This window comes from Bos indicus, chromosome 19 (genome assembly GCF_029378745.1).
Source record: "Bos indicus isolate NIAB-ARS_2022 breed Sahiwal x Tharparkar chromosome 19, NIAB-ARS_B.indTharparkar_mat_pri_1.0, whole genome shotgun sequence".
In the NCBI taxonomy this organism is placed as follows: domain Eukaryota; kingdom Metazoa; phylum Chordata; class Mammalia; order Artiodactyla; family Bovidae; genus Bos; species Bos indicus.
The window spans coordinates 39,541,205-39,567,666 of NC_091778.1; the positions used below are offsets into that span (position 1 = coordinate 39,541,205).

The window sequence follows — 26,462 nt, forward strand, 5'->3', positions numbered from 1 at the left end:
TTCTCTTTTCTTGGAGAGCATTTTCAAAGAGACATTAGAATTTTCAGAAGGGTGGGAGAAATGAAAGAATCCTAGACAGATGAACTTTCCTTTGCTGCTGTTCATCTCATGTGTGCACCCTGAGACCCATCCAGGAGATTTATAGCAGCCACGGAGTTTGCTAACTGCAAAACACACAAATGGAAACAGCCCATGAACAAGAAGCTGAAAATAAGAACAAATAGGAAAAAGAGTCAGGCACTCAGCTAAAAAAGAAAGAGCTCTTCTGATCTACATTTTTGAAACTAAGCTGGAAACAGCGTAGAAGCAAAAAGTTTAGTCCCCGAACCTAAAAAGAATGAATATTAGGACTATGCTAGCCCACTCCCTTCATTTCTCCTAATTAAGAAGTACAGAGTTTTTAATTGTTTTTGCTGTTGTTTATTTTTTTGAGAACTAAATTCCTTCCTCTTTGTCTCTGACCTTTACCCCTCCCTTCTGTAAAATGAGTATAAATTAGGATCTTGACTTCTCAATAAACTTGTACCTAACGAGGCTAATTGAAAGCCAAGAGTGTTAGCAGCATACAATTAAAAACTGATGTCAGACCAGATCTTCTCTGTGTAAAGGCTTCTACCATTCCTAGACTTTTTCCTTGACATTGACAAAACCGGGATTTGGCAATTATTGCCAAGTTCAGCTATGCATAGCCTTTCTTTGTGTGAACTTAATAAAATTATATTTACTAAGGTGACTTTCTGTTTGTTAGAAAAAGGTGAGTGTGTGTTTAGTTAAGCAAATTCTTAGGTTTTTGGAGTCCTTTTCTTACCAATCAGTGCACATTTAAACAACCTCCCTTGTACAGACTAATATTATGTTTAAGTCATTTTAAGCAGTTTCAGCATTAGATATAGTTAGAAAGAAAGAAAATTTACTCCCCTCCAGTCACCTGGAGATTGTTTTATTCTGTATCATATTTAAGCAATAGCCCGTCTGCATCTTTTCATTAATGTAGATTATCTCAAGTAGCCCAAATCAATGAAAATTCTGTCAGATTTCAACAAAACATTTTGCTCTTATTCCTTTTAGGAATGGAAGACATCGAAAGAGGAGCTCAAGAGCTTGATAATATCATCAAGCAAGGATACTTAGAGAAGAAAAGCAAAGGTACTGATTAGACCCCCAGATCTCAGAACATTCCAAGAAGAGAATGGAAATGAGGAAAAAGAGGGCCAGCCTAGGGAATGCATTCTCTGTGCCCAGTGCTATACTAGGCAGGTATAAGGCAAGAGGAAAGGAAAAAAAGAAAAGTCTGGTATCTGTGTGTAGGCTGGAAAGACCTGGCCCCAGATCTCCACTTCATCAGGACAGGGATTGGTTTGTCTTGCTCACCTGGTACATCTGCTTAGTAATTACTTGTTGAATGAATAAATGAATGACTGTATTATTGTTCTCATCTCTCAATGTGCACCCGTAAAGAGCGAAACTGTGTTGCCTCAAGTGTAATTTTTATATCATATGTGAAGCAGCTGACTTTCAAGTTTCAGACAAGTCCAAATCTTCAGCTCTCACTCTTTAATTAGGATAGTAGGGTTGGAGTACCAGGTTTAACACTCAGGCAAATTGGCTTAGTACAAAGAAAGACTTGCTCATGCCCGTGGCCTAGAATGTCATGGCCATGGGTCTGGGTGGACTCCAGGAGTTGGTGATGGACAGGGAGGCCTGGTGTGCAGCAGTTCCTGGGGTCGCAAAGAGTCAGACACGACTGAGCAACTGAACTGAAAAGGCAACAACACATAAAGATCTGGAGATGTGGAGAATTTTATAACTACAGGATGAGGATAGAACCTGAAAGATAAAGGAAATGTAGAGAAACCGCTGAGGTCAGAGCAAGCAAAACCTGTTTAGAACTTGGGCCTTTACCTGAGTGAGTCCTCTGCACTCTGAGTCAATATGGGATAACCTGTGGGAGTGAAAGGGAGGGTTTTACAGTCCATTAACCTGGAAAATAAAACAATAACACCCTGGACTGTGTGTTGTTGGATTTTACGGACCCTTCAGTGATTGTAGTTACCTGAATTTATGTCCCTTACTGCTCTTCTGTTTAGATCATAGTTTCTTTGGATCAGAGTGGCAGAAGCGATGGTGTGTTGTCAGCAGAGGCCTCTTCTACTACTATGCTAATGAGAAAAGTAAGTGTTCTTCATTTGCACAGCAGCACCTCACTCCTGGATGCAAGCACTTCGTAAATTCTCAAGCACTTAGATCTAAACTTAGTAGTCCTTAACTAACACCCAGAAAGAGACATGCTTAGGAAAGAAGCTTGGCTAAATAATACCTTGCTCATCACCAAAAACTCATACCAGTTTAGAAATAATAGCCCCTTTAAGCACTAGGATAGTGTGGTCAGCATATCAAAAGGCTACCTTATGACTAATAACATATTATTGAGGTCAAATGCCTTGGCATTTGTTAAAAAAGAACCTCAAACACTTTATAGGCATCAATAATATAGGTTAAATATTGAAAAATAATAATTCTGAGAAGGATTTTAGCAGCTTACCAACAGCCCAGAAATATAACCTTTGAGTACGAACTCTCTAAGAGCGTGCTTCAAACTTTATCCTACTGACTCCTGGGATGTAATCCAATGGACATCCCTAGAGCCATGGAGTGTTGAGACCCCAATAGTTGATGTGCCCGAGAGACACCCTTCAGCCAGATGGCAGCAGCAGCAAAGTGTTGACCCAAGTCAGAAGCAGCTTCTTATGAACCACCTCTGACTCAATCAATCACAACACTCATGAGCTATCCCTAAAAGACCTCCCATCCTGGCTTAACACTCTTGCTTAGTTCATGAGAAGGAATAGAGGATATAAGCACAAACTGGAGGAGCTACAAATAACTACAAGCTAAAAGTTATCACTGTAGGTGAATGCAAACTTTGAAACAGGGAATTCCTTCCTGCTGGATAGACTGCTGCAGGAGTAATGCTGCCACGCAAGAGGAAGATAAAGTAGCAATCTTGCGGGGATTTCTTTGGGTTCTACCACCTTACAGAGGCCAGTGGTCCAAAGTAAATCCTTTATTGTCCTTTCAGTAATTTTCTGTTTCTCCTCTCTTCCTTCTTTCCTGGACTTATTCCTCTCCCAAAGCCTGGGTAGCTAGTCAAGGGAATAGTCAGATACTTACACAGTTGCCTTTGGACTTCCTGCACCTTTGGCTCAAAAGTAGCAGAAAGAACAGCTTTGCTAAATGACATGGAATCCTTCAGATTAGATCTTGGGCTTCAAGGCAGTTACCTCACTCTGCCTCTCTGCCTGCAACAGTTATCACTAACCTTAATCTTGGGTTCACCATCACGATTCCTCAGAGCCTTTCCCATATATGGGTAAAGTGTGAGGTGTACTTGGAAATGATAGCAGCATAACTCAAAACCTGAATAATAAGCCCCCTGCATCCTTCCAACCCCTAGCCCACTCTCAAATCCAGCAACTCAAGTTTCTCCCCTGAATTCTAGGCTAGCCAGGTTTTATTTTCTTATTTTGAACCTTCAAACTAATGTAACATATATGCCCTTGGTAAAATGTTTATCATTCCCCTTACCTTTAAATACGTGGTTGGTATATCTGGATATAAAGCCAGGTATCACATTCATTCATTCAGAATCCTTCCCACGCAAGGTGAGGAGGGAGAGCAAGAGTGAGAGGCTTGGAGACTTTTATTGACCATTTTGCCATCAGAGTGAAATAAAATCTGGTGACCAAAGAACAACAAAACATTTTAGTGGCCAGTTAGAACAAGGAGAGATACTTTAACAAAAAAGATTCTGGTGTCAAAAAGCACTGTTGCATGGCTCCCTTCTTGCCAGTTACTTCTTATTGTGCCCAAGACATTTTCTTAGTAAGTACAGAGTGTTTGTGTATTTCTTTTAGCTCAACCAGGTGAAGACAGATGCTTTTACTTTTCTGTAACTATTTTCTTCCCATTGCCACCCCTCTCATCATCATCATCAAAAAGTAATTCATTCTAGGGACTTCCCTGGTGGTCCCGTGGTCAAGACTCCATGCTTCCAATGCAAGGGGGTGTGGGTTGAAAACCTCAACAGGGAACCACATGCTGTGAGGTGCGGCCAAAAAAAAAAGAAATTCATTCTGCAGGGCAGAAAGCATGACCCAGACACTGTGGTTGTGTCTTCTACAAGTTCTGGACCACACCACGAGGACGCAAAATCGTTGGGAACCACCCCCTCTTTTTCTGTTTCTAATTCTTTTCTAAGAGTGACAGGCAGAGTAGTCTCTCCTTTCACTCACTCAGGGTCCTTTTCCTTTTATGCTCCCGTCCTCATCATCTAACGACACTCAACAGTACTCTGCTGCTTCCCAGTCTGACTGCTTGCAAGGGGGATAAAATACTGAGTTTTAGTTATTCTCCCTCTAGCATAACTTCTACCTGACCAGCAGGAGAGGAAGAGAAGTCTAGCCCAAACGCTACGTAGGACATAGGAGGAGACCCGGACTTAGGAAGCCCCTTGTGCTGCTGTCCCTCCCCTCACATGTGCTCTGCTGGCCCTGATAATAATGCTTCAGCTCTATAATAGCCTTCAAGAGCCTCATGTTTACAGCCATACTCTCCCCGCTGTAATAATTTCTTCTTTCTCTTATTATAGATCTCTTAACATTCTAATAAATTCTCTGTCTCTGTTGTACTCTTGGCAAAATAATCTTTCACGTTGCATTCCCTAGCTTGGCAGTGATCTCTGCCTGGCTGTCACAGTAGCGTCTTCTTAAGCTTCTCTAATAACCCTTCCTCGACTATTGTGGTTCCTCAGGGAGGTAACAGCTGTTTCTGTGCTTTTATTTTACATCCAGAGAAGATGCCCTCCCTTGGCAGTTGCATCTCTCTAGAGATAAAGGAAGCTTTCCTGTCTTGCAGGCAAGCAGCCCAAAGGGATCTTCCTCATTAAGGGCTACAGTGTACGGATGGCCCCCTACCTGCGAAAAGATTACAAGAAAGAATACTGCTTTGAGCTGACCTCCCAGGATAGGCGCAGCTATGAGGTAGGATGAGCCGAAGAGCTGGAGATCCTCATTAGTGTCGCAGTTTTGTTCCATGTCGCATGTGAGCTGTGGTTGTGATGCTGGATGCCATCCTTTGTTACCTGTCGTTTCTCACCAAGACCTTCTTTCTTGACATGTCCTCACCTTGGCTGTGTCATGCCCACCCTTCTGTTGCCACATTCATCCATCCATCCTAGATGCTGCCTTTGCCAGGCTTCCGTCTCTTCATCCCTTCCCTTCTCAGTCTCATTCTGTAGGTGAAAGTCTTGTCTAGTGCAGCACACAACCCGATTCTTTATTCAGTCTCTAATTCCATGGCTTTAATTTCCATTCTCTTTCTTTTTCAACTGATTATCTTCACTTCCTCTTACGAAATCCAGAAAAAAGAGAAATCTGACTGTAGGGTGAAGAAATAATTCATTTTTGCATATTCATCTTGCTATCCAAAATAATCTTCCTGTGTATAGGTGCACTGCGTATCTCTGGAAAGATTTCTAAGATACTAAAGCAATGAGTACTGAGTAATACTAGGGACTACTGAGGAACTAGAGGACTTGAGTCAGGTGAGAGAGACAGTCTTCACTGTGTTCATTGTATATATTTTGATATAATAGGTAATGCATTATAAAATTAAAAAGGCCAAAAAAAGTCTGAATATGGGAATATAGTGATTTTTCACCAAAAATATACTTTTACATTGAATACACATATTTTGTGGGTGTATACACATGTTGTTTCCTCCTTGTTGGCTACTTTTATCACAGTTTTACTAAAACAATTTAGAAAAACTTTAGCTAACTTAAGAAAAAGAGAAAAGCCGTGCTAAGGTTAATATTAACCATGTACGTAACCCTTTGACCCTTCAAGTCTTTCTCAGCACTCATCCTTTCTCGTTTCTACAGTATCCTAGCCCTGATTTTGTAAAACTGACCTAGGTTTTAATTATGTAATTTCAAAAGAAATTTTTTAATTTAAACCAAACTTTTCTATGGAATTTTTTTAATAGATCTATCTGTTTTTATTATTAAGTTCTGATTTGCAAGGCCCAGATAAAAATGTATGTAAGTCTAAAACAATTTCCCTAGTAGTCATTTTTATAGACAAGTGTTTTTAAGAAATCAAGAATGACAGTATTTACTAATAAGTTTTAAGCAGGAATCTAGGTTTCTTACACAGCACATGTTTTTATCTTACCCTAATGACCAGATAATAAAAATGTTTTTCAGGAACAGTCATTTCAAGTTGATTCATTTAAAATAAGAAATTACTAAAGCCCGATGGCCTGTTTTGTGAATCAGGATGTAGAGTTTGTTTACTTCTTCTCTTTGGCCCATTGAATCCAAGTCATTACCATAGTCTGTGGATTCTTCCTCTACAATATCCTTTGGATCTTTCCCTTCTGATTTATTTCTACAGCCATCACAATTGTTAAGTCCCTATCACTTCATTCAGAGGACTAGTTAAGTAGCCTTCTAGTTGATCTGTCTCTAATTTCTCCCTATTTCAGTCTGTCCTTCTCACAATTGAAAGAATCTCCCTCTCCTTTTGCTAGAATTTACAGTGGCTTTATCTGTACTGCCTGCACTTGAAATCTGAATTCCTAAAACTCAAAGCCTTTTCATCAATTCTTCTTTGATCCTCAGCTCTCCAGCTTCATCTGTTAACTGTTCTCCAGTCAAGCTGATCTGCCTACCTTCCCTATACTTGATGGTCTTATTTCTAATCTTTGGTGGCTGGTTCTCCCTACCTGAAATGTTCAGCTCCCTCCACCAGTTTCCACCAACTCTCTTTAAAAATTCAACCCAAACAGTATTACTTCAACAAGCCTCCCTGGCTTACCAGAGGTGATAATAAGTGTTCCCTGTCTTCTCTCAGCATCCAGCTGTTTTCAGATGCACTTACCTTGTAGTGTTCCCTTGTCGAGTGTGTGTGCTGTCTCCAAAACTGACATGTTCATCTGAAGTCAGGAATTTGGGTTTGCCTTTGTCTCTGTAAACTATTCTCAATAAATGCCTGATGAATGAATGGGTAATCAAATGAATGAATGCACATGAACATGAATTCTGGATTCAAATCCAGCTGTCAACTTTGGGTATGCAAATTTACAGAAGGAGAAAAATCTCTTTGAGTGGGATTTTGATCTTTTTTCTAAATTTTAATTCTCAGGAATCTGAGAATTAATGAGAATTCTGAGCCTTCTACTTGACTGCAGTTCAGCTCACAAGATTCCTCCCCTTGAACATCCCTAAAGGATTCACAGAAATTTTAGTGAAAGTGATAAACTAATTCACTAATTTTTCTCTAGTTTACAGCTTCTAGTCCAGCTGAAGCCAGAGACTGGGTGAATCAAATAAGTTTCTTGTTAAAGGGTAAGTATCGTTATTACAGAAACAGTATTTCAGTCCGTTTTCAATTCAAGTTGTATTGCATAAGTATAATCCATGGACTTCAATATATTTTTATCTGCCCATTCTCCCTATCATATCTTTCACATGATAACAACAAATAGTACCATGTGTGATTCAGAAGGAAAAGAAACCATCAACCTAGAGGTGACCTCTAGTATCCTTCTATCTCTTCCACCTAGAGGCAGGCAGGTCTGTAATATTTATAATCACCAGAAAAGAGATGCTAAAAACCAGCTCAGCTCAATTCAGTGTCTCATAACCCCTTATATTCTGGAAAGGAAATACATGATACCAAAGTCATCTAGATATGGTTTAGGTTCAAAATCTTCCAGCTTTAGTCAAGTAGAATAATCTCATCTAGGTGGCCTTTAAGAACGTTGGACACAAAAAACAAATTGCTGTTTCCCAAACCACAATCAAATGTTCTTTGCTTTGCCTGGAAAGAGTCCTGCCTGAAGATGTTAAATGACTGCTCTTAGAGTACCCTCTGCTGGCCATCCTGTAGGCACAGCAGTGACAGGGCCCAGGCAGCCTTGCCTGGGAGGGGCTTGGCAGGTAGGAGCACTAGCCTTGAGTCTGTCGCCTGACATTGATAACCCTCTTGATGGTACACATACCTCATGGCAGGTACCTGCCTATGCAGAAAGGCAGAAGCACCAACTTCGTACGTGACCCAAGACCTAGTGAGAAGAACATCAACCTAAAAACACCAAGCCTTTTCATCTAGTTTTTTTAATTCTGCTATAAGATTTTATTGTGGATAAAAAAGAAGGAAGCACCAGAGCTTTAATTACAATTGCCTCTTTTACTCAGTTTATGCCTTTACTATCACAGGAACAAAGTATTGCATCCACCAAGAGCGTCGCGTATAATAGACTAGAACCAGGCAAACATGAACACTGATGGTGAGGCTACAGGGTACGCTCTCATCTAGGTGCCTTGGATTTATGCGTGTAATATACCCCTAAGTGTGTAAACCTCAATAAAACTCCAAGCAGCTTTATTGAGCTGTACCCTGTGGTACTTTCAGAATCCCACATTGAAGAAATTATTCATTCCATTTTATTTTAAAACAAACAAAATAATAACATATGGTTTAAGCCACAGATGTGTCTTTGATCCCTTCCTCATATGAGGTGGCACCAGAATTCAGATGAAAATAGTTGCAAAATCTTTATTAAAAGCCTAATCAAGCCAAACAGTTTTACTGTATTTCGAAATGAGCATCGGATGTCTCTCTGTTCTTTCTTCCCCAGAGCACCCTGCTTGCTCTCGCCCATCCTGCAGAGGCCCCTCAGCAGGGTTTCAGAGAGCGCTCTATACTGCGCCTCAGAGAATGAACCTTCCCAGTTCCCCATTAAAATAAGAAAGCAATCTCCCTCTCCTGCCCTGTGCTCCCCAGTGCTGTAATGGCTCAACATCCTCTATGTGGTGACCCATTTTAAGGTCAGCCAGACTGTACAGTTGCAAAAGGACATGGAAACCACATCACTCAGCCATTCCATCTGGTCCTATATTACCATTATATTTTTCCACATCCCACGTTCTCTTCCTCTTCCACTTTTGCCCGCTTTTCTCTTTACAAGCAAACCTCTCTGAAATTCTGCAGTGAGACCATGGGGGAGATGAATGAGCTTGTGACAGCTCAGGTATCCTATGGAAGCCACCATAGTTTCCAGGCCCCGTGCGCCCCGGAGAACCTAGGCCATCACTCACGCTCCCAGTTTTCCATTTGACAAGCAGCGCGCGGCACGCTGGCATTTCCCCTTCTGGCCTATTCTCTTCCCTTCACCACGTGTGCTCTCACACACCCATACTTTTCAGGGCTGCTTCATCCTGATCAAGTTTTATTGCAAGAAAGGATTTATGTTGATGGTTTAAACCTGATGCAGTGCTAGTCTGGCCTTTTCTGTAGATTTCCTGCCACCCAGTCCCGCATTAGAAATAACAGCACTTAACCTGGTGTTTCATTTTCTTTTGACATGTTTTATTCTCATCCCTCCTCCTCCTTCTCCCTTTTTCCTTCCCTGCCTTATCCTTTTCCTTTTCACCCTGTCTTGATTCATTCCCATCTCTGCCCTGACAGACCTGAGCTCCTTAACCATTCCATATGAAGAGGAGGAAGAGGAGGAGGAAGAAGAGGAGAAAGAGGAAGAAGAGGAGATGTACGATGATATCGATGGTTTTGACTCCTCAAATTCTGGTTCCCAAAGCAGACCCATTGTCTTGCCTGGTAGCGTGGGGCTCAAAGAGGCTATGGAGGAGAAAGAAGATGATATTTATGAAATCTTACCAGGTGAGACATTTCGCCTTCTAATTACCTTCCTCTAGTTTAGAAACTCTAGACCTGGTAGAAGAATAGAACTTGGACAGCTCCAGAGGAAGCCAAACCTCTGAAGGAGGCACTACGAGGAAGCTTCGGTGATTCCCAGTACGGAAGCCCTGCCCTGGGGGCAAGATGGGTTGATGGGGGTGGGGAGTGTCTTTTATCTCTGCACGTGAAGCAATGTATTACAAACATCAACAGGTTCAAGAGTCAAGAATACTCATGCTGGTTCTCATAGGTTCACTGCGAATTTCATCAAAACTCTCTAGTTTGAACTTCTTTTCTGTATAATTGTGAGGATAATGGAAAGTCACCTCAAATGATGAAGGATGTGAAAAGACTGCAGAAATATAAACGCTGACAAGCCTTTTCAGTAACACAGTAAAGCCTTGACAGAGCACAGATCACCTTTGCCTAGTCCAGATACACCACGAATCAAACCACATCTCTTGCTAATAGACCTAGCGTGTGTCCTCTGCCCACCATTACACCGGGTCTACTGTACGTATTTCTTTTTTATCCGAAGGCATGATAACCAGCATCTCAAAAACTGTGCAGTCATCACTGCTCCTGCCCAGCTACTTCCTGTGTGGGTAACAGCAGCTGCTGAACAGTGCGGAGCACAGTGGGGGTCAGGCTGTGCAAAAAACGAAGCCTGAGCCTTTTAATTGTGAGGTAGTTAGACCACAGGAACGCTGAATCTTCAAGTCCATTCAGAAAGATCGCTCCTGTGGAAATTTGCCAGGAGTTCAGTGCTCTGCTGAGAAATCCAAGTTAAGTCTAAATTTATAGCAATTTAAACCTCAATCCCAGATGAACCTAGGAGCTGAGGTGAGCCTAACACTGAAGTCAGGGCTGGTTGCTAAAAATATTGTTAGTAAGCAACTGACATTTCAAGGCTTCCTAAGAAGGGTTCAACCCTGTCAACACCGCATTCATCTCTCCCTTGGGGAGAAGCTACGTCATTGCTTCCTGAGTTGCAGGTCTGTGGCTATACATATCCTCCTGACTGGGACCTCACGCACTCAGTCACCAACCCACGACAAGAAGAGCCTGCTTCTCCCAGCGCTTCCAGCCTCTGCCAGTCCACGACTTCCCCAGCCTTTTTGTTGTGTTTTATTATGCAAATGATATCTTGGTTGAGGTCGAGCCATTTCTTGTGTCTGAAGTTAAAAAAAAAATGATAATTTCCTCAGCAAGTCATCGTCGTTAATGAAGTTTTACAAAAACAGATACAACCAAAGGAAAATAAAATTTCACAGGTGATAAATTTTTCCAATTTCCCTGGCAGAATTCGATAGGATTGTTAAATTAAGAGTGAAGGTGTCTGTTAGAAAGCAACGAGCAGTGATGGGTAATTTTATAGAGTGGAAAATTGAATCAAATTGCTACATTAAAACACAGCTCCTCTGAGAATCTTCCCTTTCACAGTCTGCTCCACTGCAACAGCAGGGTGCAGAAATGGATCTAAATCACAACAACCCCTAAAAGGAGATGTACTCCCCAACTTGGCCAGAGGTTCCTGATGAGCTCACATTCCACTTGCTGCTGTCCAGGCTGGGGGAGATATCCAGGTGACACTCCACTTGAGGTCACAGCTGTGTAAGAGTGCCCTGGGAATACCTCACAGAGCCACTCAGCCTTCTGTGGAGCAAAGAAGTGTTGCTGGTGCCCATGTTTACTTCTCAAAGGAGCAGGGAGAAGGGAGCCGATGCTCAGACACACAGAGCAAAGGAGAGTAAAGGCAAAGATGCCTCAGAAAATAAAACCTGACCCCAGGTGGGGTGCTGAGTGTGTGACTGGTTTCTTAGCAACCATCCTTCCCAGGCCTCTTAAAACCCTACCCTCAGCCACTGTGGCACTGCCCAGTGTGCCAAAGCTCATGCCAGTTTGGATATTGGAGTGGACTCCAAGGACATGGAGACTGGTCTGCTTTCTTGAGGAAAGCCACTTACCCTGTGCTTACAACAGCTGCCCCTCAGAAGTGAGGAAGGCCACATCACAGGAAAACCAGGGTCTCTTTCCAGGTTAGGGCAAAAGCAGCCAACTTGCTGGTTTATTTTCTAAAGGACAGGGCTGTTCCCAGCCAACCGGTTCTTTCCCAAAAGCTTCTATCCATCACAGTTTTTAGAGACTGCATTGAAGTTGGGATATATTGGCATTTTATTATGATGTGATTATTTCAGACACAGGTCTCCATCAGCCAGCTTCCCGTCCATGCTACTCAGCTTGTTGCTTCTGAAATTGCTGCTAGTTTTGCCTGTGCCACCCTCCCTGTCTTGGAGGAACTGAGGGAGGATGTGAGGGAGCCTGACACTCATCTCAGAAGACCACCCCGAGCAGTGACATGTAAGACACGGCATGATGTCACAGTGACAGTGCTGGCTCTGGGTCAGGATGGACCTGCTCTGCCATCTGCCAGCTGTGAGACCTTGAGCAAGTTATCTGCCCTGTCTCTCAGGTGTGGTTTTGCCAGCTGTAAAATAGGAATAACAATAGTAGTGTCACAAAGGATGCATGAGCAGCCTGGAACAGAATGCATAAAGCACTGAGAGCCCTGGCATACAGGCAGTGTTCAGTAAATGCTGGCTATTCTCCATTTGGTGGCATTTAAACAGAAAGTGGTGCCTCTTTGAAGAATCCTGGGAATCGGCTCATTCCCCATCTCCGCCAACCAGACCTAAGACAGTCCAGTCGGACATTTTCAGTGATACGTGTGAAGCAGGTGAAACTGAAAATCCTGAGCAGATGGAAAGTGGCTCACACCTTCTGCTCAGGCCCATTTTTACTGCGAAGACAGGTGCTGGGTGGAGGGACAACTGACAGTAAGGTGGGATTGTGCTAATGTTGCACACTCATCAATAGTCAGATGACTTGGGCCTCTAAGACATGTCTCACCGTAACAGTTAAATGTGCTTTGTAGAGAATATTTAGCCTGTCAGTTCTGCTTCTCCTTCCTCTTTGGGATGGGGCCTACACCAGCCTCACTGTCTCTATGGGGAAGGCTGTGTAAGTGAGATCTCCTCCCTTCCAGAATATAATTTTAATGGACTTCCTAGTTTTGAAAGAAAAGTGCCTGTAACATATACCAAGTCAATACAAAAATGTTTTTTCCTAATCAAAATAGTGTATGGATCATCAAATTAAATGCACTACATCACATTAATCATGGGATAATTAGCATTTGCTACATGGCTAGCACTCTCCTTCCCTTGAGGGAAAACCAGAGCACTCGAGGTTTTCAGCCAAGACCACAATATGAGTCCTAGATAATATGGTTTCAGGATTGTTATCTACTGGGATTTCTGAATATCCATGTTAAGAATATGGGAGCCCTTGATTTTAAAGATCTCATTTGCAGTAGATTAAACTGTAGGGAACTACCAAAAAAGAAATACTAAAGCAATATGTAGAAAATGGAAGGCTTTTCTGAACCCTCTTTCACCCCTCCCCAAAATTATTTTGCAGCCTAGCACAGGCCCAGTTTCATGATTCCAGATTCCATAAAAGGACAGTTTTTCATCAGGTTTATCTTTGGGGCCTCAAGCCTGGAATCCAGCAAGGCACCTGAGACCATTGAAGAGCTGTAACTGAGGCCTCGCAGCAGCTGCAGTAGCAACAGAATCTGGCCGTGTTGTCTGGAGAGATTTCAGGAGAGCACATGGAAAGGCAAGGCGCCTTCCCTGGGAATGTCTGCACATCTGAGGCTGCCCGCACTGCCCTGGAGGGCCATTATAGACTCAGAAACTAGATCACTTTATAATAAAGCGAATAACTGGGTTTTTTTTTTTTTTCATTTGAGACAAATGGAAACCATTCTTTGGAATTATTTTTCCCCCGTACAATTGTCCAGACCCACAGAAACGGGGAATGATGATAGCAAGAAGTCTAAGGAAAGAAGAAAAGCAGACACCAAAAGTACAAAGTTCGTGAAGAAACAAGTTCCAATTTCATGGAAAAGCAGGGATCCATGAGGGGTGCATCGAAGAATCAAAGCTACCGTCAGGCCCCTTCTTGGCCTTTTCTTCCCCTCAGCCTTGTGCACCCCTGGCTCCAGACAAACCTGCTTTTGACCAACACCAAAACTGGAACCATGTATTTTCTTCTACTTCGAATCCCCGCCCCCAGTCTGTGAAAGGGGACCCACTGAGTCTCCTCAGTGACAGCTTCCCAGAGACTCAGCTGGAACTGAGCTCTGGTTCAGCCTTTACCCCAGGGATTTGTATTTAGGTTTTTCTCCTCCAATTAGTAGGTGCTCAATTATGATTTTTGAAATTAAATTCAGTGTATTCCAAGTGTTGCAGTTAGCAAAAATTGAGTTTAGTATCTAGTACTCAAGATCCTACCACGGAGATAGGATGCAAATATTTTGAGGTAACAGTTGAGATTACCAGCTATACAACAGAGAATTAAATGCGCTATTAGCATCATGCTCCTATTTGCCATGTTGTTTGAAGAGGTACTGTAGCATCCATGGATTTATAACATATCTATGCATTCTGTGGAGTGGTTTCTATTTCCATTTTTTGCCTGTTCCCTTTGCACTTAGAGGTTATCTGCATTTCTGCTGCATCTGTCACCAGAGCACCTTGACATCTGGTTGCACATTGATACATTCGGCATTTTTAAAGCTTCTATCACTTTGCTTCACTTGAGAGAAGTGACCTCCCTCTTTCTTATCTAGTCATTTTTAAAATTTTATTCCCAGTTCAACTGATGTCAGAGCAGCACTTCAGAAAGGAGCTAGGTGTCATAGCAAGCTGGCTCCTCTCGGGGTCCCCACAGTGGAGTCAGTGTCCTGTTCCTCTCAGCCTCTCATTAGTGTCCCTGACATTGTGCCAAGAGTGTTGATTGAAATCAACTCTCTGGATACTGATGCTCATTTGTGATACCCCATGGTTCTCTTACACATTCGCACAGTTAACAGAATCTTCCTCAACTGTTTTCCCAATTGAAATGAAATATTTGGGAATCAAGTAGAGCATTTAATGTAATAAGTGGACAGTAATCTTTAGAGGTTAATTTGTTTAAAGCCTGTGTAAGGTTGGGTTCCCATATGCGCTGTTAGGAGCAAGAACCATTATAATCTATTACTGTTTAAAGTTGAGCAGCACATAAATTTTAATTCCTCCTTAAATGAAGATGTATTTTAGTAGGTGTCATGCTAAAAAGCCTAATAATATTCTTATACAGAAATTCAACAAGTTCTTTAGCCTAAAAAGTTATTTTTCAAAATAATCTTTTTAAAATTAAAGCCTCACCTTACAGAAAAAAAAGAAAAGAAATTTGGCTGTCTAACCCCCTTTTGTGAGCAGAGTTTTTTTTGCGTGTTGCCATATAATCAGTCTTCTTGACTTTGGAGTTTGAAAGATACCAGTTTGACTTCACGGACAGATCTGAGATAAATTGTAAGCCTCAGCTTTCCTGGTAGCTCAGACAGTAAACAATCTGCCTGCAATCCGGAAGACCTGGATTTGATTCCTGGGTCAGGAAGATCCCCTGGAGAAGGGAATGGCAACCCACTCCAGTATTCTTGCCTGGAATATCCCTTGAACAGAGGAACCTGGTGGGCTATATAGTCCATGGGGTTGTAAAGAGTCAGACACGACTGTGCAACTAACCCTTCAGCTATTTGTGTGGTGCCCTCCGAAGCTGGGGGCTTCCCTGGTGGCTCAGACAGTAAAGAAACGGCCTGCCAATGCAGGAGACCCAAGTCAGGAAGATCCCATGAAGAAGGGAGTGGCTACCCACGCCAGTATTGCCTGGACAATCCCGGCAAGGGTGGCAGGCTACAGTCCATGGGGTCTCAAAGAATCAGACACAACTGAGCGACTGACACTTTACTTTTACTTTTTACTCTGAAACTGGGACAATGCTGAGAGGACACATCTAGCTGTGGAGGGAGGGCACTTGCCTTCACCAGGTGATGGTCCGCATACTTACTTCTTCAAAGACCGCAGAGACACAGCGCCCAACCTCTCACTTCAGTGGCTGGGCTCCTACTCTGAAGCCTGCTTTTAACCACCTGGGGAGGACAGCCTTAGACATAGGGATTGGAGCATCCTGGTTCACATGCACCACCATAGCGCTTAGTAACGTTGATGAATGATGTGTAAGACCTGTGGCCAACATTCTGCTTTCTTTCTAGGTGACTCTACAGGCCCAATGGAAATCAGAGTATCTATTCTATAATTGAACTGCATAAAGCAGTGTTTTATTTTTTCAATTTTTGTATCATGACTGGTTTAAGTGATGTTGCCAGAAAGGATAAAGGAATCAAGTTTTAGTTTTCATTTTTATCATTGCAAATACATTTACATTCTCCTATTTTACCAATGCAAAGAGCAGGCAAGCCACTTTCAATAATTTATTTTAAAATCAATGCTAATGAGGTTATGTCTCGTCAGTGGCCGAGTTTTACAATAAAGTCTGATTTATTTAGAAAAGATCTTTGGTGTAGCTTCCCATCTAATGGTGGTGGGAAGGGGGTGGAGTAGCAGGCACAGTGACCCTCCAACTTCGGATCCAATTTGTAATTCACAGCGGAGATCTGACCCAATTTACATTGATTAGAATTGGGAGGAAGAGACATCTGCACAGACAGCAGAGGTAGAATAAACCCTCTCTGCAAAAGTGCCTAAGCACAGCAAATTACTGGTCTTTGTGATTAAGTTGTCTGATATCAGCAAAAGAGCTGTCCTCTGTCCAAATTATTGGGTATCTCTAAAACTGAGCACATACCAACTCTTCTTTGAATGTTTTCAATCCTGTGAAATTGGTCCCACATCAAAAAGAAAAAGCATCATAGCAGAGAAAGGAAGGAAATGCAGGTAATAACAAGAAGACAATGTGCAAAGAATGATGTTAAATGTGATTTATTTCAGTGTGATCTATTTCCGATATTTGATCTCACTCCTCCATTATCTCACATCCTTATTCCTCATGGAGAGGTGGGGGAGCACTACAGGCAGTGAGTAGGAAATTCTCTGCGGCAGGGTCACACACAGAGATTAGGAGAGTTGAGTCCTTCTCCCATACAACCTTGAGGGCAGGCTTATATTATATATATATATGTTATATACCTATTTAAATGTTAGTAACATGTGACTTATTTCCCAAAGTATCAATCCCAATAACAATATTAATTTAAATTTTTGCAGGGGAACTATTTCATTTTGTATGTGAAATTAATTGTAATTCTTTAATGTCCTGTAGTGCGTTACATCGGAGAAGGCAGTGGCAACCCACTCCAGTACTCTTGCCTGGAGAATCCCATGGACGGAGGAGCCTGGTAGGCTGCAGTCCATGGGGTCGCTAAGAGTCCGACACGACTGAGCGACTTCACTTTCACTTTTCACTTTCATGCATTGGAGAAGGAAATGGCAACCCACTCCAGTATTCTTGCCTGGAGAATCCCAGGGACAGAGGAGCCTAGTGGGCTGCCATCTATGGGGTCGCACAGAGTCGAACACGACTGAAGCGACTTAGCAGCAGCAGCAGTGTGTTACATACTCTTATGCTGTTTCTTCATAGTTATGAGCTTAGAGTTTACTTCTCCTAGTCTGACATACTATAGCTCATGTTGCCCTGTAAACCTTATATTTAAAGGGGAGGCTGTCCTGGGCCATCACCTCAAAAGTTCCATTTAAAGGTATAACTATGGGGATCAAGACAGGTAAGCGCTCTCAGATTCACAAAGAGAAAGGAAAGTATATATGGCCAGAAGAAACTGAGTATTCAGCCCTCAAAATGTTGCTTTTTATGCTCCATTCATTCTCTGAATGTTTGTGTGTGTGTGTGTTTCTGTGTGTGTGTATTGGGTGGTAGTGATGAAAAGGAGACTAGCAAGTATATTTCTGTGCATTTTACCCCACATATAAAACAGCTTAATATGATTCTGGTACTCATGCTTTCTTGAGATGGACCCAATTCTCATGTTATCAGGTAGTACAAAGTCTGGGATGAAACAGGTTAATGAAGGTAAGAAATCATGTTGTGACTTTGACTATATAAACACTTGGATGGAGTGAGACAATGGCATTGACTTAGAATTCATTGTGTACCCGCCATTCATTCCAACTGCCCTCAGGAGCTCACACTCTCATGAACGAGGCAGGCTGAATAACAACAGTAAAAAGATAACTACAAGCTCCAAGTACCAAGAACATGAAATTGTGTATATGACCAGCTTCTGTAACAATTGAAGAAAGTTTGATACATTAAGGATTAATTAATCACAGAGGGTTTAAACATGTGCTTAGCTTCACGCATAAAAACTCTGAATACTTACATGGAGATAACACATTTTGCAGAGAATTCTCAAAGGGAAGGAGAAATAGGGTCTGAGAAAGAGGATTAGGATCCTAAATAATAGGCACCTAAATAATTCAGTGGATTGGAAGCTTCACAAGGGCAGGAACCTGGCCAGTCTTGTCCATCACCACATCTCCAGCTCCTAGTGCAATGTCTTGCATATAGTAAGCACTTAAGACTGTTTGTGAATGAATGAATGAAGAGGGAAAGAAAAGAAGGCCACTTTGAAGGTGAGAAATGATTTTTTTAAAAAGAATATGGAGGCATATACCCTGAGGAAACCAAAATTGAAAAAGACACATGTATCCCATTGTTCATTGCAGGACTATTTACAATAGCTAGAACATGGAAGCAACTTAGATGTCCATCGACAGATGAATGGATAAAGAAGTTGTGGTACATATACACAATGGACTATTACTCAGCCGTAAAAAGGAATGCATTTGAGTCAGTTCTAATGAAGTGGATGAACCTATAACCTATTATACAGAGTGAAGCAAGTCAGAAAGAGAAAGACAGATATCGTATTCTAATGCATATATATGGAATCTAGAAAAATGGTACTGAAGAATTTATTTACAGGGCAACAACAGAGAAACAGACTTAGAGAATAGAGTTTTGGACATGAGGAGAGGGGAAGAGAGGGTGGGAAGAGTAACATGGAAACTTACATTATCATATGTAAAATAGATAGCCAACGGGAATTTGCTGTATGGCTCAGGAAACTCCAACGGAGCTCTGTATCAACCTAGAGGGGAGGGATATGAGAGGGAGGTTCAAAAGGGAGGGCTATATGTATACCTGTGGCAGATTCATGTTGAGGTTTGACAGAAAACAAGAAAATTCTGTAAAGAAATTATCCTTAAATAAAAAATAAACTTAAAAAAGAATACGGTAATTATTGCCTTAAAGAAGAGAGTGTGTTGAGCTCAGAGAAAGAAGACCCATCAGTGAAATAACAGACTATTGATCACTAATTGCTAATGCTGATCATGTTTATCCCCACAGATGAAGAGCATGATCTAGAAGAGGATGAGAGTGGCACTCAACAAAAAGGAGGTATGAGAGCTTCAAAAATGTACAGGTGCTGGGTAGGATATTTGGGCTTCCCACCAGAGACAGCACCGTTCTCTGACTACAGACCTTAGTGGACTTGCTAACTAAGAGGGTACTGGTGTGTTGACCTCAACAGCCCCGAATAAGATGACCGGACAGGGAAATAGCTTAACCTTAAAAGTAGCCACCCACTCACTTTAATTAATGTTCCCAGAACGGCTAAGATTTATCCTAAAGAGGGTGAGAAGCCGAACCAGATATTTATTTTTCCCTATCAGTATTTCTTAAATCAGTACAGTGAAAATAGAATTGCCTCATCTCTAAAAGATCAGAGGATTGAGAATGGAAAGAATGGAAATGTCTCCTGTCTGAGAGGCCCGGAGATTGCAAGTTCAGAGGGGAATGGAAATGTGTCAGATCTGAAAAGTGAGCGTGGGGTGAAGGATAGAATTGCTTGGTGATGCTGACTTCTGATGGCCTGGTTTGATTCCAGGCACATTTGGAAATGAATATGTAACAGGTTTGTTGAATACAAAATTACATCTTATTCATCCCAGACTGTTAACCATGCTTCAGTCTGTTAGTCAGCCCATCCTTTCTAAGGTCAGATGCCCCTCTAAAGCCCCCTTAAGTCGACCAAGGTCCTAGTCTATCATTGTCTGTAAAGGAATATATGATGTACAGGCCACCTCAAGGACATTCATGCCATCAGCAGAGCCTAGAAGTGACTGATTGAGATACTGGCTAACTTTTTCTTTGAGATTCTACGGAAGTCTTAAGCCTAGGGATTCTTTCTCTCTTTCTGTCCTTTTCCCCTTCTGCTTCTCCAGTCTCTCCAGCTTTTCCCATTCTCCTCTTTCTCCCTTTCCTTGTGCCTTTTCTTCTCTTCCTAGTCCATTCAGCAAAGCCCATTTCCTGGGTGAATTCTCCATGGGAAGTGAATATGTAACAGGTTTAGTGAAGGACCCAGCTTCTCCAAATGAGAGAAAAAACAGCAAATAGGCAGGATCAGAAGTCATGAGCCAAAGCCAAAGAGAAGTGAAGCAAGTATGACGGGAATGTTAGTGTAGTTTCAAGTAAGGACCTCATGACTCTTAGCGCTTGTGATTAAGTTCACTGTGAAATTTTTTTTTTTACTGTTCTTCTTGCTGTACAGAATTCCAACAACAACAACAAAAGTCTGTTTCTTCACCAAACCATATCCCACATATGCCTTTTCTCAACCAACTTCCCTCACTGGTACAGGAAAGAACATGTCGTGTGGACAGCTTGGGTGGAGTAACTAGAAGCTTCTTATGGTCAACTTTATATTAAACTCCCTTCAGGAAGCAGCAGCCTTCTGGCAAAAGCCTAAAATTCAGTTTCAGACTTCTCCCCCATCTCATTTCTTCCCTCCACTCCTCTTTTTAAGGTTCAGTCTGAAGAGTGAGATTTGTCTCTTAACTGTCCCAACAGCTATAATCCAAATACTTCTTTAAAAAAAAAACAAAAAACCTTTGTTCCTCAAGCTTTCTGCCTCCAAAATAGGTGTTGTTAAAGGGCAGTGAGCTCTAAATACGTTTCTATGGTTTATACTTCCCACCAGTTATAATGATTGGTGACTTAGGGACTAAAAAGCAAAAGAGGACTTTTCCCTCTCTCTGCAGAATCTGAGGCAAGAATTTTTATTATTATTGTATTTACTTATTTATTTATTGAATTTATATGATGCCTTTCCTACAAAGGAGCCATAGAAACGGCAACAAATATGTAACATCCAAGTGTCATCACTTAGCTTTAAAACAATAAAATATAGAGGTTCAAGGGAAGGGTAGACATATAAAAGGCAAGAGCTCCAGGACAGTGTAAATTCTTCTATAATAGGCAAGCTACACAAGTTTAGTTCACTTGGGCAAGTCAGGTGTCACATGCCCTTTGAGGGGGAAAAGTATTTTCTCTTAAAGGATACCATGGCTACCAGGATTACCTTTAAAATCCACATGCTTTTCTTCACTATTTCAGGGATCCTTTCCCTGGAATGCTGTGCTTTTTCCCTGATGGAATTGCTAACATTTTTAAAGCCCAACTAAGATCTTATCGGAAGAGAGAGAAAAAAAGAATTCAGTTTATCCTGATTGGGTGTTAATGACCCTGTAAGATGTAATTTCTTTTATTTTATTCTGTTACCTAGAAAATCTATCACGGCCTTGTAGTATTGATTGTTCAATCTATAAAGAGCTCGGTTTACAGCTTGACTGTTAGTAACAGGGTTATTCTAATGAGTGACTCTTCAACACCTCAGATTTTCACTAAATTCTAACCCATCAGCCTAACGGTCTAATACTCAATGTCTTTGGTGATGATAGCTTATCCCCATTCTCTATCATGAGAAGGCATGTCCAGGTAGCCAAAAGTAAAACTCATTCTCTGCTGTTTGTATGAAAACACTGGCAATTTGATTGGCTATGCCATGTCAGATCAAAAGCAGGGCTGGAGGCATGAATCATCCTTAGAAATGTCAAACTTCTGACCAAAGAATATCTTGAAACAGCTTGTTTTGCTCTGAAGTTACGGGCAAACTCAGCCAAGGAGGAGACCATGTTCAGTCATTTCTGCAGAAAAATGATTGCTGATGAGCTTTCCATTTCTGAGGTATTTTTTCCACTTTAGTGGCTGCCAATGGAGTAAATTATTACATAAAAGAAACGGAATCCACAGAGGTATTTGCAGCTCTTGTTAATACTTTTTGAAACCTGTTTTCCAAGACCAAACATGAGTGGATCATCACCCAGCTATAATTTTGGCCCAATAAAAGAAACACATGAGATGAAAATTAGAATCTGTGAATGTGCCCGACTTCAGGATCATGCTTATAACATTAAGAACTGTAATAATTTCAAAACTGAAAGTCTTAGTCACTCAGTCACTTGTGCCTGACTCTTTGTGACCCTGTGAACTGTAGCCCTCCAAGCTCTGTCCATGGAACTCTCCAGGCAAGAATACTAGAGTGGGTTGCCATTCCCTTCTCCAGGGCATCTTCCTGAACCAGGAATCAAACCTGGGTCTCCTGCATTGCAGGCAGATTTTGTACCATCTGAGCCTCCAGAAAAGCCCAATAATTTCAAAACTCAAAGACTAAAAAGCTGTGAAAACAAGCCAATGGTATTGTTTAGTGGCTTTTCCTGTTCTGGTATCATAGTCAGTAGAGCTTGGCAAACTTTTCTATATCTTTCTTTCTGAAATAGCTAATAAGTTATGAGACTGAGTCTGCTTAATGGACTGTATGTACGCAGTGGCCTTTATGGCCTGGTCCAGAGAACATTTCAAGTCCCTTCCAATGGGCCACTGCTTTGGCCTTCTTTATCCTTTTCTCATGCTTTAGCAAGAACTGGCTTTATCTGTCTTCTCCTTTTGTCTCTGATTTCCATAATCCATTAAGTAATTATACTCAGGGCCACATTGGCACAGTCCTTTTGCTTGTCAAGAAAATGTAAACAACATGCTGGCTTGCCCTTAGCCTCTTTTCCTTGGTCACAGCTTGAATTCTGGAGCTACCCAATATCCCTCAAACAGAAACCCAAAGTGACATGTGCACTCTGGAAAGAGCATGGCCAAGCTCTGTTGTCCCTAAGGAGGGGCAGGCAGAACTGTGTCCGCTACTTTCACCTTAGAACTCTGTGCATCATGGTGGCTCATTTTCAAATATCGACTCTGTCAATAGTAGCACCAACGTGGCCTCCGTGAACTAGAGAAATGACACTACCACTGGTTGTAAAGACCTGGTGTGGAATGACAAATGCTTTGCAATAAGTACCCAGAAAAGAGAGAAAAACAATATATTTTTAACTTGCTCTGCTTCTGTTCTTCCTAGGACATTTTGCCTGCTTGGGGGCATAGCTTCTCTTACGTGGGATTAAAAAAAATAAGATGCTGCTCCTTTTTTTCCCTCTAGTAAAAGTCTTCCTCAGCTCTGCTCGCAATTTAAATGCTGTGATCATCCCCATTAGCTTCTCTATCATTGTAATTGTTGTTAATTGTTATAACTGTTTTAGTTATTAGTGGTGTCATTATTGCTCTAGGTCCTCTGTCTGTTTTATGCTGAATATATTAGTGCTTTGCTTTTGAATTACCAGCCTTTATTTAGTGCAGAGTTACGTTTTTTGGAGAGACATTGAGAAATGCTGGCATTAAGCTTTATTCTTTTGTTTTTCATTCCAAATGGACAGACTGGAAAAAAATAATTAGATGGAATAATGTCCTCAAAATGAGAATGAGGATGTTTTGAATTAATTAAATGGTCAGAATGCTGCACCGTTTCTGATCTCAGACTGCTGCCAAAGGAATGTAAACCTAAAGGAGCCTCAGACCCTCCCAGAGTCAATCCTCTCTCTCAGGCTCCCAATCCCTTACTGGTCTAAAGACATCTGAGTCTCACGCATCCTCTGTTCATAGGAGTGCTGGGCAAGCCTAGGGAGAAGCTGGCCTGGCCCAGCAGACTCGCAGCCTTCAAGCTCTTCCTGGGGCCAAGCTGCAGGAAGAAAGCCCTCCATGGTCTTACCTCTTCCCCTCATCAAGATTTGATCAGGTTTTTGCTTTATAACTAAAGCTTCAGGGAAGGCTTCCCTGATCCCTCAGACTATGTTAGATTCCCTATTATACACAGCACCCTCAGATTCTTGTTTGCAGATATATCACAATCATAAATAAATAAATAGTTGTGTGACTTTGTTTCATGGTGCCGCCCCTGCTGGATGGCAGCCCTAAGGGTAGGGACTGTGTGTATGGCCCATGCAGAATTCCCAGTGTCTTGCATGTTTTCTTAAGGCTGAAGAGTGAATGTAGTGAAGTTGTGTGCACATATACACATAAATGCCAGTCACCTGTTTTAAACTGGGAGTCTGCAATAGAGTCCAGTCTTGTCCAGTTAAGGCATTCCTCCACCCTGATTTCATTAATACCAGGATACCTCTGTTTAGACTGCCAGTCCAACCTCCTCCCCATTTTTATCCTTCATTCTGCTTATTTTCCAAAGCAGCATTGTTATGGTTCTGATGATTCCAGTTCTTGGACTAGGCTAAGCGATCTCCTGGATTCCTGAGTTCTATCTTCTTTGGGCCTTTAGCTTATGAAGAACTGAAAGTGTTTTCTACCTTTAGTTTTTCTTGGAAGGTTTTTGTTTTCCTCCTAGCTTTTTGCATTCCCTACGACCTGCTGCACTTTTAGAATAGCTCTTTCTCCTGGTGTTCTCCACAGGTGTCTTATATATCCAATATCAAATCACTTTCTACTTAGAGACTCAAAAGGTACCCATCATAACAAGGAGCTAGCCCTCATCCAGGCACGTGGGGGGCATACCCCACAGTGACCATCTGCTAGGCCAGAAAAGGCCAAGATAACTTTCTAAGTCTTACTATTTGAAAAGCTCAAGTGATGTTTTTTAAAAATCTGTCCTTATAAAACGATTTTCTTTACCATATATAAATCCATGAAACATATTGATGTCAATGTACTTTTCGTTCCTAAACTTAGCCAAAATTTTGGCATGAATAATCAACTCCATTACAACTGAAAATGCATTATATCCTCTGGGAAAACTACTTTCACTTTTCAGGAACTGATATTTTTCTGTTGTTTCATACACTGATACCCCTGCCAAAATATGCCTTGTCTTTTCAGTAATTAGCATTTTTTCCCAATGGGTTTTTTCCCCAAACATGTTCATAGCTCTGTGGCAGAATGTTTCCAGTGCAGTCATCTCATTTGCTGCCCTCTGTTGTCTACTGAATATATAAACACTTTCTGTGAAAACAAAATATCCTTGAGTTTCTATATGGTTAACATTTTCACTTCTGTTTGCAATATCTGAATCTTAACTAACTAGCTCTCTCTCCTCTGTTTTGTACACTTTAAGGTTCCTACTAAAGTTCTTTCCCAGAGACATATAAGGATCTTGTTCTTCTGTGCCTTTATTCTTTGAACTGCTCACAAGTTAGGAACAAGGAGAAAAAAAGCAAATATAGGCAGAGCTTCTGTCCCCGCACTGCCCACTTCTCTCCACCTATCCCGTCCTTAGCAATTAGCACCATCGCTCTCACTGGAGGGTCAAGACAAATGAAGGGAAAGGTGGAAACTGGCAAAATAAGGTGCCCCCCGAATCACTTGAGGTTTGCTTAGAACCAGGACTCCCAACTCCTGTCGCCAGGAATGTCACCTTTTGTGGGTGTTCTGCATACAGTTCTCATACACAGTGTCCCTAGGAATGGCGAGCACGGCCACATTAGCCCTGGTCCAGGAGGCATTAGTACTCCTGCCATTCACATCCCCAGATCCTCTCCCACTTTGTACTCTAGTGTTTAACCTTTCCGGGTAGAAGAAGATCAATACAAATTCTTCATTGTTAAGAATCAATGACTGTCCTGTAGCATCACTGCCATCTAGTCTTGCTGAGGAGCCCAGTAAATCTCTCCAGCTGCTTCTAAAGCTTGGTTTGTCGTCTTCAGTTGCTTCCATTTTTAATGCAGATCACTTTGGTTTCTGTTCCCCAGGGGGCTTACAGATAAATCTTGGCAGACATGTTCAGGGTCTACAAATGAGATGCTGGAAAAGGGCCAGCCCACCCAGAATTTAGTTGTAATGGATGAGACACCCCCTTGGTTCCACTTAAGAACTGGGCTATTCTTTTCCACATTTATTGGTAATTACCTCATATAGTAAGTACCTGGGTGGGAAGTGCAGGATGAAGTTCCTGTGTAACAGAGGAGGCCAACCTGTAAGGCTGCACTGCCGATCTGTGCTGGCTGACTCAGCCTTTCTTATAAACAGGCAGAGGCTGGAGACAGCTCATTCCTTCAGTGCGTAATAAAAAGGAGCACTGGATAGTTTACGTACCCTGTATGAAGAAAGTCCGACAGAAAATCTCTTTGTGCTGCTTACTTATAAGCCAAGTGAAAAATTACCTTCCTGATTTTCTTTTATTAATAAATGAATATATTTATCATATTATTGAATAGCATCTGACTAAGGGTGATCTGTAAACATTAATGTTAGTTAATAACCTCCTTCTCCCACAGTCATTTGCTCTTCCTGAGTGTTTGGCTGTATCTCATCCCGAATCCCTTGAATCTTAGGTTTCCTAGGGGCAATATCAGAACCTTGTTTCCATTTGCAGCAAAAATGTGGGCTCCGTAGAAAAAGACAGGGTCCTTTTAACTTTGATTTCTCCTCTCTTTGATCAGTGGACTATGCCAGTTATTACCAGGGCCTATGGGATTGCCATGGTGACCAGTCAGATGAACTGTCCTTCCAACGAGGTGACCTCATCCGAATTCTGAGCAAGGTAAG

At 41.7% G+C, this 26,462-nt stretch overlaps 1 protein-coding gene across 1 annotated transcript in view; it reads left to right on the forward strand.

Moving 5' to 3' along the window:
- SKAP1 (src kinase associated phosphoprotein 1) overlaps window positions 1–26,462 on the forward strand; it is a 305,931-nt gene that overhangs the window by 256,070 nt on the left and 23,399 nt on the right. The window contains exons 5-11 of the mRNA XM_019981906.2: window positions 1,069–1,146; window positions 2,088–2,171; window positions 4,915–5,039; window positions 7,345–7,408; window positions 9,534–9,743; window positions 19,095–19,145; window positions 26,357–26,457. Of these exons, the coding sequence (XP_019837465.1) occupies window positions 1,069–1,146; window positions 2,088–2,171; window positions 4,915–5,039; window positions 7,345–7,408; window positions 9,534–9,743; window positions 19,095–19,145; window positions 26,357–26,457 (713 nt within the window). The remainder of the gene's footprint in view (window positions 1–1,068; window positions 1,147–2,087; window positions 2,172–4,914; window positions 5,040–7,344; window positions 7,409–9,533; window positions 9,744–19,094; window positions 19,146–26,356; window positions 26,458–26,462) is intronic.